Source organism: Parambassis ranga, chromosome 1 (genome assembly GCF_900634625.1).
Source record: "Parambassis ranga chromosome 1, fParRan2.1, whole genome shotgun sequence".
Classification (NCBI taxonomy): Eukaryota; Metazoa; Chordata; class Actinopteri; family Ambassidae; genus Parambassis; species Parambassis ranga.
Genome location: NC_041022.1, coordinates 17,001,666 through 17,015,664, shown reverse-complemented (window position 1 = coordinate 17,015,664; position 13,999 = coordinate 17,001,666). Strand labels below are relative to the sequence as shown.

The window sequence follows — 13,999 nt, the reverse complement described above, 5'->3', positions numbered from 1 at the left end:
AACTATATTAATTATGTTAGCTAAACTTAAACTTAATTCTAATAAATATTTATTTTGAACTATTTTATTACATGTTTTATAATTCATGTTTTATATTTTTGTGGTTCTCTGTGATTATTAATTAAGCCTGTTTTTTTCATGCTTGTAGCTTGTATAAAAGTTGCCATAAACACAGTGTGACTGTGTTGTGATGACTGAGTGAACGTCCTCAGACAAAGAAAAAAAAAACACGGAGCCCAACAATGTCAGTAAAAATATGATTTCATTCATGTTATGTACAAAATACAATTTATGTACTAAAATGTACACACTCAAAATTCATTAAGCCTGGCCAGTGTTTACATTCAGTAAAAACAAAATTCACACTGATCATCATCCACTTTGGAGAAAGAAAGGAGAGAAAGTACTCGCTCACAGAAATGTAAACATACACAATGATCCATATTTACAGAAGACCAAAGGAGAAGGAAACACACACACCGCGACCAATGGCCTTCTCCGTGTTTATCAGCGTGAGCTAACACATACCAGTGACTCAAAGACCACAATAGCTTATTTGACATGAAGTAAATGTGCGAAAAAGGGAGGCATGTTGTTGCATACTGTGTACAGTCAAGCGCTAAAGTACCAGTGGTCACAAAAAACAAGCTGTTAATGAATCTGATTTTGGTTCGCTGTCTTTGGGTTGTAGTGAATGAGAAAACTTCTTTTAGTGAGCAAGTACTCAATTTAACTTCTACAGAAGCAACACAAGATCATTTCAGACAATATACGATGGTCAGAACTGAAATAGAGAAAGCTATTCATTGTGAATACTGTTAAGCCGATACAAATAGTAACATCTCCCTTAGAAAAATACACGAAAAATCTTCATCCTTCTTGAAAATAGCAATCATTTTCTATGTTTTTTTTTAATTATTAGGGTTTCTTTTAAGACTTCTACAGTTTAGCGTGAGAAAATAACTTTTCTGTTACAATAAAAACATTCACAAGGATAGAAATAAATTATTAGAAATACAGGTGTGATTCAGTTTATTTGTGCGTCTTGTGTGGCGGAACGTCCCTGAAGTTGTCAGGTTGAAGCAGGAGACTGTGTGTCGCTCTGATCAGTCGTGGGTCGGCGGCTCTCTGCGGGCGCCCAAGGTGAACCCCTCCACTGTGCCCTACAGTCAGGTGAGCCGTTTCCAGAGCAGCACGGGTGACAAAGAGGAAGGAAAATCTTTTTCTGAGATGTGTTTGTATCACTGGAGATGAAGCACCTTCAGTCCTTCAGTGTTGTGTGTCTCATATGAACTTAGCGGAGTCTCTTTTGCTGATGAGGACTTCCAGCAGCCGCAGTTTGGCTTTGACATGCTTGTATTCGTTGTACTCCACTGCCAGCGGTGAGCGGTCCTCCTTCTGCACATTCCTGTGGAAGCGAGACAGCACATATTAAACAAACAGAACAGGATACATCATGTGAGATAATTATACTGCCTCTCTTCTCCTTCTTACCTCCCGTTCTGTCTGAAGAACTGGTCCTCGAACTCTTTTAAGTTCTTGCGGATTCTCTTCTTCTCCTCTCTTGTCTCCTGCAGCTGCACGACAAGTTCCTGACTGTGACAAAGTAGAAATATATAAACATTATTGTGATTAAGAAGGTGCAAGAAAAACAAGTATAATCTTTATTTTTTATTACTGTGTAGCCACTACTAATAATTGCCTCTTATTATACTTGGATGCCAATTTGTTTCAATACTGCAAAGCATTGGTTGATAACCTGAATGCTTGCCTCTTAAATGTAGTGCAGTATCTTCTTACTGTACCCTACAACAGACCTATTGTTTTTTAGGACTTACGTGGTGGCTGAGTGCAGGTTGGACAGCCTCATGTCTGTCGTGTTCTTGGACGGTGAAAGTTCATCCACGGGTGAGATGAAACCGTCCACTTCTTCATCCATGTGGTCCAGGAAACCCAACACGCTGAGGTCAGGTCTGACGGTCATGGTGAACTGAGTCTTTGAGTCTCCATCGTCCTCCGAGCCGTCCTCCTCCTCCTGCAAAGACAGAGAGAGAGAGAGAGAGAGGGGTGAGAGCGTGCAGAAAAAAGGGGGGGACAGCGTCATGCTGTGAACGACATTAGAACTGAGACCGCTCCACTCGGCCTCCGGGCTGGAACACTGTAGTGCAGGAGGATCGTGCATGTGTTAGTTGACCAATCAGATGCGTTGATGGTCCTTGATTCACATTCTACACCCATTAGTATATAAAGATGGAGTTAATGGAGGCAGGCTTAATGCGATGTATGAGTCCTCGTAACTTTACACGCACATGAAAGATGCTTTCTACACACCTGTAGTCAGATCTCAGAAGATAAACTGATTCAACCTTATGGGTTAAATAAATTCAGCATTTGAGCCTGTGTCACACATTTGCATCACAAATCACAATGATTCCAGCATCAGACGCTACTGATTCAACACTTCTACAGATGCTTTCTACAGATGCTGGCGGCAGAAAACAGGCAGCTGCCAAATCACCAGTCAGCGATCATGAGAGGGTACAGAGTAGTAAATAATGGGGTAGCAGGGCTGGCAGGAGGAAGAGGGGAGGAGGCGGGTGGTGGTGGTGGGGTGTGGTGGGGTGGGTTGGGTGGGGGGAGGAGGAGGAGGAGGAGGTGGGGAGCTGGTTCTCTGATTACTGAAGCAGCAGCAGCTCTTCACCTTGATATCATCGAAGAAAAGTGCAGTTTCACCCTCGATAATGGGCTGAAGGAGGGGACCTCTGCGCTTGCTGGAGGGAGACCCCTGTGGTGACGGTTAAGAAGGAGGAGGAGTTAACCACCCTGAGACGTGTTCACAGCACGGCCACAAAAAAGAAACGCCGCATCAAATTCATTTCAAAATCTGAAATATTTATGATATTTTCGCCTCTGTAAATTTGATGACACAAGACCCAATTTGCATGATGAGGATTGGAGGTAGAGTCTTACATAATGGGTGTCCTGTGTGTCCATGAGGCAGATCATATCTTACATAATGAAGTGTACAGAGCGAACTAATCCTCGCATTTTATTAAAGCTGAATGTTTTTTCAGTGTGACCTCAGCCTGTCTTTTTTAATGAGTGTAGGGCGGATCCACAGATTGGCCAGACGCTGCACTTAGAGCCCAGAAAGGTGGATCACTCGTCTGTGGCACGGCTGCCACTTGTTCCCACAGCAGGCACTAAAGCCAGCATGAGCCGGGATTAAGTGTCTGCAGACAGTTTGACAGTGGGGTGATCTGCCTTGTTGGCTTTTAAACCGGGCAGCTGTGAGGAGGTTAAGATGTGACACTTACTATGACAGGGATGGTGGAGGCTCTGCACAGGATCTGCTTCACCAGCCGGTATCTATCGTACAGCGGCTTCATGATCTGCCTCTCGTTCTTGGTCACCTGAGGAATCAAAGGCATCCTGTTAGAACAGTCGTAACTACTTTGTGACGTTCTCTGCGGCCCTTTGCTACAGTACTAACATAAAGCAAAATGACAGCTAACCCACTTTGCCCCATTACGACTCTGCAGGCCGCCCCTTAGAGGTCATTAAACATGAGTCACATGATGTGAAGAGAAACGAGGGGACAGAAAGGTCGGCAGCACTTCCTGATATGTGAACGAACATCAAACAAAGCTGAGTTGCCCTTTTATTGCTACAAATGTTGGCATTTCAAATCTCCAGAAATACACTTATAACAAGCACACACTCTGAGGCTAACAAGACACACACACACTCACTGCAGACATTATTCACTCTTCACTTGCATTTTAGGTCACAATGATGTGGTAAACAAGATTTTCTCTGTTTGGGCTAACATGGCTGGCAGGAGATCTGATATATGAGATGGAGGCTGTGTGAATCTGTAAGCCTGTGTTTGTTTACTTGACTTGTGGAGGCGGTGGAGGACTTACTGGTCGGCCGTGTATGCTTTCGTAGTAGAGAAGAGCTTTCTGCAGGGCAACCTTCTCTGCTCCAATCTGCTCTCGAGTCATATCCTGTCGGGGGAAGGGGGACAGGAAGTAAGTCAACACATTTTATAAGTGACCTCAGGTCGCTCACTGTTGCAACACAACTTATTCATCGGTTTGCTGGTGTTTGTCTCATATTTCATTCTTTTGTTGTGTTTACCTTGATGTCCTCGGGGCGGTTCACCTCCTCCCTCTTCTCCTGCAGCTTCTTCGAAATGGTCTCCAGGGTACTTTCCACAGGCGGCTTTGGCACCTTCTCCTGCTGAGGTTTCTTTTCCAGCTGAGAGCCGAAGCTTTTGGGCAGTGTGTTGCTGCGCTGACGGGTCTGAGGAGGCAGGTCTTCCTCAGACTTCATCAGCTTATGTTCTGTTCAGACAGAGACAAGAAAATACATGAGTGTGACTCATTTTAGCTGGAATTATCTCGCTAATCTTTTCATTTCTGTGTTTTACCTTTTAGCTCTTTGCGTAGCTTGGCCAGCTCATTTACCCATCTCAGCACTTCTGGGTTTGCAACTTTATCACTGTGGGAAGGCTGCAGGAAATAAACAGCAATAAAACATGAAGACAGTTTTTACAACATGAAGCAGCTGCATCTTTCTATTACTCTTCACGTGAGCAGCTCTTTTTATAGGGCAGAATACACTCCCTTTGAACAGTCAATAACCTTGTTTGTGGTTTGTCAAAGTGTGTTTTGAGTCTGCATGACATGTAGGATATGAGTTTGTCTGTATTTACCCTGTATTTTCGCTCCTCTTCAAACCTTTCCTCGAACCTGTGGATCTTCTTCTTCAGGACATGGATCCTCTTTGTGAGCTGGGCAGATGTCAGCTCCTCTTTTTCATCATCACAGGAGCCGAGAGATGAACTCCGCCTGCGACTATAAGGACAAATAAAGTTGTTACCACAGCCTGGCTACATATGTCCACAGTGCAATACGGTCCCACCGCTGTCTGCTCACCTGACAAATGAGTGTGCGTTTGGCGGAGATGGAGGCACTTCTGTGTCGTCCAGGTATTGCTGGCACTGTCCATAGGCATAGAAGCGAGGGGACACCATGGGGTCGCTGTCCTCCTCCAGCAGCTGGCGGATCAGGCGTCCTCCTGCGTGAGGGGACAGCCGAGCTTCTTCGCGGTCCATGCTCTCCCTCTGCAGTGAATACGCTGGAACTGGCTCTGAGTGACACAACAACAGAGATATTACAATGAGACACTGATTGTTCAAGACATAAGAGGCAATGCAAACAAAGAAGGATTAGTCAGTTAGTGTGGCAATGCTGTAAGCGCTGGCCAGCAGAGAACACATACTGATGCTGATCAAGACCTTTGCAGCCACAAAATAACTCACACAGGTGGGTTAGAGTAATTCACCATTTATCCATGCCTAATTAGTTCTCTTTATGTAAAAAAGCTGATTACTATCACATTTTCAATTTCTCTCAGGACAAAAGAAAAGGAGCAAAATCCTCTCATCACTGATTGGCCCTTAATCGACTGTTTGGACTAATCAGTGTAGCTCGGTTTGTTAACTCCATTAATCTCCTGTTGTGGCATGTTTGTTTTCCTAAGGCAAAGAGCAAGTAATATACAAGATGATGTGGGAAATGCAAAGAGTTTGTTTGCAAGACTTTTCTCTGCACTGGGTATAATAAAGATACTCCCTCTAACACTGCTGGGAAAAAGACTTCCTTTGGGGCTTCACAGTCACAGATGTTGTGACACTCTCTCTCTCTCTCTCTCTCTCTCTCTCTCTGTTCATCCCCCAGTTACAGTCTCCACTCTGGCAATAATTATGTCTGGTTAAAATAGCTATGCAGATACCCCTGACAATCCTCGGGCTATTAATAAAGCCCCTCTCTGTGGGATAATGTCAGGGCACGACCCCTCTGTGGAGAGGTACTGTGATGAATTTGTGTTTTAGTTTACGCTCTGCACGGCAGGCGGTAAAAACTGTGTCTGTCCAAGCACGTGTGCACGAGACACAGACGGAGTTATGATGTTGACTTCATGGAAACTGGTCACATCAGGTGTCATAAGGAGGCTGGAAATATACCGAGCAGAATAGATGTGAGGAGAAAAAACAAGCTCTGAAGGAAACCAGCTGTCAGTGTAAACATCCAAGGTGTCAGTGTACAACCGTGAAAATATTCAGGCCCAGTCTAAAACTGCACATGCATATTTTTCTTAGCTGGGGTGAGTTCAGATGTACGAGAAGCGTTTTAGCTCAAATTCCAGCTTTGGAGTCCCGGGGGTCCTCCTTTACTTCTAGGTACGTGCAGTTCATCAAGTAGTACCTCTCCAGCATGTCAGAGCTCGCTCCCAGCAGCAGGTTAACCTCTCAATCACACCCAGTGTCTTCCTTTAAGGCTTATTATCTAGCTTAGGACCATGGCTGGTCAGTAAGGCTCCATGGCATTTGAAATTAATCCTTTAAATCAACTGCTTGCTGATGGTTCAGGATTAACTGGACTAATGAAACAAAAAAAACGCCAGTGTGCCATTTCACTAAAGGTTGTTGTGTGTGTTTGTGAGGGTCTGCCACACTGTTCCAGACCATTCAAGCATGTTGCCATGCAGTGGAAAAGGTCATTCAGACAGCCTTTCTTTCTTTCTCACTGACGTACGTTATTCACAGACAAGAAGTCAGTACTGACAGTGATGTAGACTTACCATCACAACAACTTGAATGGAAAATACTTTTGAAATCAAGGAAAGGGGGGTTAAAAAACGGGGAATCTGGAGGAACAGAGGAAGGAGGAGAAAAGAAAAGGAGAAAGACAAGATGAAGGAATGAAAACTTGGAGCAGAAAGCATATTTTTGTTGTCAAAATAACACACCATATGTCTACACTTTAATTAACTTAGCCAGACATGAGGTTGAGAAGTATGTCTCTTCTATTTGGAATGTCTGCTGCTATCTTTCCACCACTGCTGGCAGACAGGCAAGGACAGAGCAGCACCAAATATCAGGTCACCATGACAGGCATTGGCACAAACTGTACTGGGACAAAGGTCTCACACGCTTCTGCCTAATGCACTCACCCACCCACATGCCTATGGGTACAGTATTACTCCTTCTGTACTGCATGCTTACAACCCTTATACTGTTCTATTAAGTGATTATTCAGCTCAGCGCGTGTGTGCCACAGTATAAATCCCTCTTTGGCTCTCCTTGCTGAGGAATAACTGTGCCAGCTACACAGAAGGAAACTCTGCACAATGCATGTACTGTACACAGTTGCAGTTCGTGCTATGGCAAGCCCTGCTTGATCTCACACTCCTGTGTGTTTGAGTGGCCTGTCACAGCCAATCATCCAGACTCCCTGTGGTGTCTTTGCTGCCATGAGCTCAGTTATATATTCAGGACAGAATGTTCAAGAAGGAGGTTGAGGAAGCAGCCAAGAGTAAAAAAAATAACAAGATGAGGCCAAAACCAGAAGAGTTATCCTCCTCAACACAAATATTTAACAACAAGCATCAAACTGCGACATACACACTCAACTGAATGTGTCATTATTTCATACGTGACTGTGAGCATGCAGAGAATGCTGCACAGCAACAACCATCTCTCACAGAGCTCTGTGATTTTTGTGTATAAAGTTTGGCCACTAGGGAGCTCCACAAACATGCAATCATCATCAACACTGCTCCAGCCATGAGGCTGACAGATTTATTGCATGGAACAATTTTGCTCCGATTCTCGCTTCAAACAGGAAACACAGGGGTGGTGGTGGCGGGAGTGGAGACAAACCACTGCAGTGAAAACATGTCAAGACATGCTGCAACATGCCCTTTAACTACATTACAGTACATTTAAATGTACAAAATGAACCTGTTGGTCATCATTGCAGTTCAGCTAAAAGGTTTTCACTGTTCAGTACAAAAACCTCCGCCCAGCTCGGATGTGTTGCAACATCCTAACAAAACAATCAGCGTCACTGCCATTATAATAAACTCAAGAAAAGGTGATATTACAGCATATGAATAATGCAGCTTAGTAATGAAACTTGAAGAGTCATCATCAATAAATTAGGAAGCCATACTTCATTAGCTGCATTCAGAAGTGATCCTGTGCACAGTCGACACAGACAGCACACAGACATCAACATCAATATTCCTGGAGTGACAGAGCCGACACGGGTGAGTTTTTAAATGGAGCACAAGCCTGGATCTTTCAAACAGGATCAATCAGCTCTCCAAATGCTTGCCAAGTTCCTACAGCCAGCTGATTGGTACACTGTTATCACAATTCGACCTCTTCTTTAAACATTGATTCTGACTGAACATTGCAGCTGGCTTGCAGCAAAGCCTCCAAACAGTTCCACCACATAAATTAAGTAAAAAAAAAAAAAATTTATTCTTTAAATAAAACACGGGTGGAGCAATAAAATCAGTGGTTGAGATGATAACAACATCTTGTGAGTCGCTCTAGGTGGCTACAGATCGTAAGAGGATCTTTTGCAATTAAATTCTGCAGGAGAGGAAGCAAGAGCTGCATCAGAAGGGGGAGGCGGAGCAGAGGAGGCAGCAGAAGGTGTGCAGCTGCTACCCATACACCCATGTGCAAAACTGGGTGGAGAACATTGAGCATGGGGTTGTAGATAGTCACAACAAGATTCAACATTTATTCTAAACAGAAATCTATTCAACAGCAGCTGGGCCTGCAGCCTTACCTCCCCAGTTGTTGTCCTCGGTCAGTGCTGTCAGGTCCAGACGGGGCACGTCCTCACAGCTCGTCTTCTCACAGTCTGGGTCCGAGCCACGCACCTCTCCGCCGCCGACCCTCCCCGTGTCACAAGTGACGGGCGACTCCTGGATCTTCATCCTTAACGTCTGCACAACCATGAGAGAAAAGAAAAGAGCGCTCAACAACAACGACCAGCCTGTGAACACACTCTTTAAGTTGAGCCACACACTCCCTCAGTCTGGCCCTGCCCTAACAGAGGGGGTTGTTCCCGACTTGTGATTGGCTGACTTAGCTGGCCAAAACATCCGCCCATCTGTCTTTAGCTGTGTGTGAGAGAGCAGGAGTGGCTTTGCTCCGCCTTTTCTTTAACCCACAGGAATCCCTCACCCCTCCCTTCCCTCCCTCCCTCCCTCTCTTATTTTCTCTCTAGAGTAGTTCTCTTTGCTTTCTCTCTTGCCTGACATACATATATTCCCCACCCGAGCGCAGCTCTAGACTTGTTTGTTTCACAGCAGCAAGAGCAGGAGGGAGGGGTGGAGGAGGGTTAGAGAGAGGGAGGGCGGGGGAAGTAGGAGGTGAGGACAAAAAAAAAAAAAAAAAAACAGACAGATTGTGAGCCAGCACACGTAGGCTGACTGGGTGATTTTTTTTTTCCTATTTCTATCTGACTTCAGCTGAAGACAGGGACTCTACATGAAAGCACCAGCCCCCATTTACTTCACATTTTACCCACTTCTTTCTATAAATGTCACAGGCATTGCATTTCCATGATGGCAGTCATGGAATTCTGGTGCTTTGTAAATAATTTGGGAAACACACTCAGCTGGTCATGCATTTAGAACGTGTCCATGGATCACTTATTGCTAAGCCCATGGGGTCCCATTTCCTCTGCCTGGGCGTGGGACCAAGCTATTTTTAGGGAAAACAGATCAAGACACACTGCTACTAGACCTCATAAGTGCCACAGACAGCTTACAGGAAGGGGTGCGCTTGAATCTGGTTACAACAGGCCTTGTTTTGGTTTTTCTTCATTAAAGAGTTGTTGTTGTTGTTGGCTGAATTATTAGAGATTATGGCAGAGCAGCATAATTAGTCTCAGGTGTTTACGTGTGTTTTGGTGCTGTGGTGGGCATAGGGCCAAAAACAGGGAGTTATCAAATCTCCTCAGCTGTTTCATGGGAAAGAACTCGGATGTGGTGTGAACCACAAAGAGGATACAGAGTGGCACTGCAGCCTTATGAGAACATGAACACCACCTATCAGGAGAAATTTTCCCTCAGTAGCACTTACCCTCACTGTTTTCCAGAAACCTCCCACCGTGGACAAGTACATACTGTACTCAGTCAGTCAACATTCAGTATCACAGACCCATGCACACATATGATCCTTTAAACAACATCCAGAACACGAGGCATCCACACAATCCAACAGCTAAAACGCTAAATAGTAATCCTGCAACAGACAAAACACTTCATTCCAAGTGAGGCTTTCTACATTTACAAACAAGGCTTTATTGAATACTTGGCTCTCATCAGTATGACAAACTGTTGCTATGGAAGCAGTTCTAATCACTACGGATGATGTCAGTAATCCACTCAAGAAATCCAGTAAATTTCATTTTAGGTCATTTTCTGGGTTATTGATTTCTTTAGTAACTAGCTGTATAACAGGACACTGCGAGTGATGTGGCTACAGTAACCAAATCCCTGCACTTTATCCCTGAGAATCTATGTATTATATACATTAGGGTGCTTTTATGTGAAAGAATGCATTCTATTCAGAATTTGATTGTAAATTATAATGCCTTTTAACTAAAGACAAACACATTAAATACAAAATATACAATTGTATGTGTTCACCTTGTTACACTGTAAAACTCTGTGAGAAACACATTAGAAAGGTCTGTGTGTATGTATGAGGAGAATAACATATGGAAGTGAATATTAATACATGTTCTCTGAATATGATTATTCCAGTTTGTTTTTTTTAGTGTCTCTGGTTGGTGTAAACAGACACGGATCAGTTTGGCAGGATCACGCTGTGCTTTACTCACATGTCTCATGTTGTTACTCAAATGACTGATATGATTTTCTTTACAAAAACATCATATTTGTGGTGGAGTGGTGGAGAGGAGGACGCTGAACAAACTGCTATCATGGATAACCCTGATCACCCTCTCCTCCCTGTACCAGACAGACAACGGAGTGACTTTTCCAAAAGGCTCAGACAGCTCTGATGTCTTAGGGGCAGTTACACTAAATCTTTCCTGCCTCATGCCATAAGTCTGTATAACTCCTCATCTCTGTGTCATAGATAACACTCTGACTGAATATTGTAACTGACAGATTTTCACACAGTTTAGCTCTTCAATGCACGCTTATATTTGTTTATTTGTACATATATCCTATATCTTTTTCTTCTTGTAAATACTGTTTTCTGTACCTTTAAGGAACCAAGTTTAGTATGCTGAGTGCCTGTATATTACTGCTGTAACAGTAATTCCCCAGCTTTTGATGAATAAATGACTTCTATTCTATTCTGCTATTTACCGACGTCTCAAGTCTCACCCTAATATGCTGTTATTTAACAGAGCAGTACTCTCCTCACATGTAACTTCTTATTTGATCTGTGAAGTCCTTGATGCAAGAAAAACATGTTTATTCATCAGAAGGTGGGGAGCATTTGTTGTAAACCACTGTACTTTGTGTTCTTTCTTTTAAAGTGTTACCAGCTCAGCTAAAGGCAGACATGTAATCAAGTATGCACTCATTAGTGAAATAGAAGAGTCTACTGGGTGAATGTTATGTAATGTTATGAGTCTCAGAGGGGAGCAGGTCAACAACAGCTCACCATATAATGCAGCTACACTATCAACCCTAAAGGGGCCAAAAAGTTTCTGCAGCAACTCAAACTTTTGTGTTTGTATATGCAAATGACTCATTAAAGTGATGAACGAGCTGCTGATTAATAGTTGTTCCCCATTGTTAAAGCAGATTGATCAATCATTCAAAAATGTCATTAATCCATTTACAGAAAAGGTGCAGGAACCAGTGAATACAAATCAGTTCAAGATGCTCCAAGGACAGTCACCATGGGTTAGCTCTAGCACAGATGTTAAAGCTCACCATCATCCTGACATGCTCAAATTCACACATACACACACAGACACAGACATTGTTCCCTGGAACATCAGCCATTCACTTGAGCCATGATTACATCATCATGAGCGGTCCAGCTGGCGTAAAGGAGGGGTGAGACAGACAGAGCTGCTGTGGGTGTGTCTGAGTGTGAATATGTGTGTATGTGGATAGACAAGCGGGATATATTAGACAATGATTAATCCATGTTTAGGGGTTGACACACACAGAGTGTACAAACAAACACATGTTGGATCCTACAAGATTTTTTGCTTAGATTGTGTGTGCTTTTCTGCTTGCACACTGACAACATTACCGTCTGTTGTCTTGTGTGTGTCTGATAACTTCTGTCTTGCATAGTGGTAAAACAAAAACAAAAACAAAAAAACATCCCTAATATTGTGCGTGCTATGTGGAATATGATGTGATCATTGTTGTGTGTTTTAAAAAAACAGCCCAATTCATCTGTGCACACATGCGCTGGTGAAAAACACTCTCGCTTCCCACTGTCGCTTTCATTGTATTTATGTATGTACAACATGTTTTGACAGAGGAGTATCAGTTTACAGAGACTAAAGCTTCATACACACTGACATAAGGAACACAATACTGCAACACACTGACGGTGTGTTTACGAACAGTGTGTAGACACAGTGAGTTTGTCTTGAAATATTTTTTTTCTCTATCTGCTGACTATTTTGCATGTAAATTGTTGTGTCCGTAAAAAGGAAGTGCAAGGTACAAGAAACACAAAAACAAACATGTAGTCAGTGAATAATACATTGTTTGAAAACTCTGAGGTCACCAAACAGCGTAGACAGAATCAGTCTATTCATTGATCTGACAGAGGATAAAAAGCAGGCTGGATGCTAATGATCATGTCTGACTGATGCTCATGTTATAACCCGGACATGAGCAACCAGCTGAGCGGCTGCTGCACCAGCCTCCACTTAGAGAACTGCAACATGCCGGCTCCAGATGGCTGCTCAGCAGCACAGTGTGGAGCTGCAGCCTGAGCTGCTACTAACGTCCATCTGCGCGTCTTAGCAAAAGATTCACCATATTGGTTCTGCAGCATGACTCCAGATTCTCCAGATTAAAACTGGAGATGGGCAGATGGAGGTGGCGGCTTGTTTCCCTCTGCTCACACCCACAGCAACACTTAACTTAAAATCAAATGTTATAATGTTTTAAATTGCTAATGCAAGAGCAACTGTGTGTGTCTCAAAAAACGGTGAAAAAATCCCTTTTCACAGGAACAGTAAAAAAGGTAAAGGTTTGCATTTATGTGGAAGTGCAGACGAGTTTCTGTTCAGCAAAAGTTGTTACGTTCTGGTGTCACAAATGAGTAACACACTGGTCAAAACAAACATTTGAGTCCTTCCAAGTGTTCATGCTTTCATTTTAGACTTTCCTTTTGAATTCAGGGATTTTTAGTGAGTTCCCTTTTATATTTATATTCTCTGTGTTTTTGTGTGGGTAGTATTCTTCTATACTCCTAAATTATTTTTTAATCCAATGGGCAAAACACATAGTGTGCACTGTTCTATGTGATCAGTAACTACTAGCTATACTGTTAAAGGGGCAATTTAACATGGGGAACCCCACGAGTATTTTGGTGGAATCAGAAAATGGAATGTTTAACAAGCGCGGCATATCGTGACAGCTTGTGACCAAAATGTTCTCTATGCCAGAACAAATCACTTGGTTTGACCTTTGTGGTCTACAAATGTCTCACATTTAAATCCAGTCAGTGCCCTGCAGTAAAAGCCCGGGCTTTCCCACATTTACTGACACTGTAAATGTTGTATGTTGTAGACTGCCTGCTGTCTTCACTGCATTACCTTTATTAAAGGTGAGCCCCTGTGTTGCTGTTACACTAAGAAAGAACGGTGAAATTGAACCTACCTGTGAAGCAGACATAAGACCATCCTTTCTCGACCTCTCATTCCTGGAAAATTTAAAACAGAGAAGCTTTAACACCAGCGTGTGACTAATCAACCCAATGGAGTTTATCTTACAGTTTAAAGTCAGATGCCTCAGATACAGATATACATTCTCACACACACATATCTGTGATGCTTGTTCTTATCAGATAACGTGTGAGTTATAAAAACCACAACATACCAGACGGTTCCCTTAACAGACAGAGCAGTGAGTGGCAGCCAGTTGTTTGCTAATGTAAGTGCAGTAT

At 43.1% G+C, this 13,999-nt stretch overlaps 1 protein-coding gene across 1 annotated transcript in view; it reads right to left on the bottom strand.

Annotated features, from left to right (window-relative positions):
* Nucleotides 1-243: 243 nt before the first annotated feature.
* Nucleotides 244-13,999, bottom strand: part of fam13a (family with sequence similarity 13 member A) — a 47,370-nt gene continuing 33,614 nt past the window's right edge. Inside the window, exons 14-26 of the mRNA XM_028403556.1 lie at nucleotides 13,714-13,756; nucleotides 8,655-8,814; nucleotides 6,652-6,717; nucleotides 4,944-5,157; nucleotides 4,721-4,862; nucleotides 4,436-4,517; nucleotides 4,144-4,349; nucleotides 3,927-4,010; nucleotides 3,318-3,413; nucleotides 2,702-2,785; nucleotides 1,839-2,035; nucleotides 1,495-1,596; nucleotides 244-1,408 (exon numbers count right to left, since the gene is read on the bottom strand). Of these exons, the coding sequence (XP_028259357.1) occupies nucleotides 1,285-1,408; nucleotides 1,495-1,596; nucleotides 1,839-2,035; nucleotides 2,702-2,785; nucleotides 3,318-3,413; nucleotides 3,927-4,010; nucleotides 4,144-4,349; nucleotides 4,436-4,517; nucleotides 4,721-4,862; nucleotides 4,944-5,157; nucleotides 6,652-6,717; nucleotides 8,655-8,814; nucleotides 13,714-13,756 (1,600 nt within the window). The 3' untranslated portion in view covers nucleotides 244-1,284. The remainder of the gene's footprint in view (nucleotides 1,409-1,494; nucleotides 1,597-1,838; nucleotides 2,036-2,701; nucleotides 2,786-3,317; nucleotides 3,414-3,926; nucleotides 4,011-4,143; nucleotides 4,350-4,435; nucleotides 4,518-4,720; nucleotides 4,863-4,943; nucleotides 5,158-6,651; nucleotides 6,718-8,654; nucleotides 8,815-13,713; nucleotides 13,757-13,999) is intronic.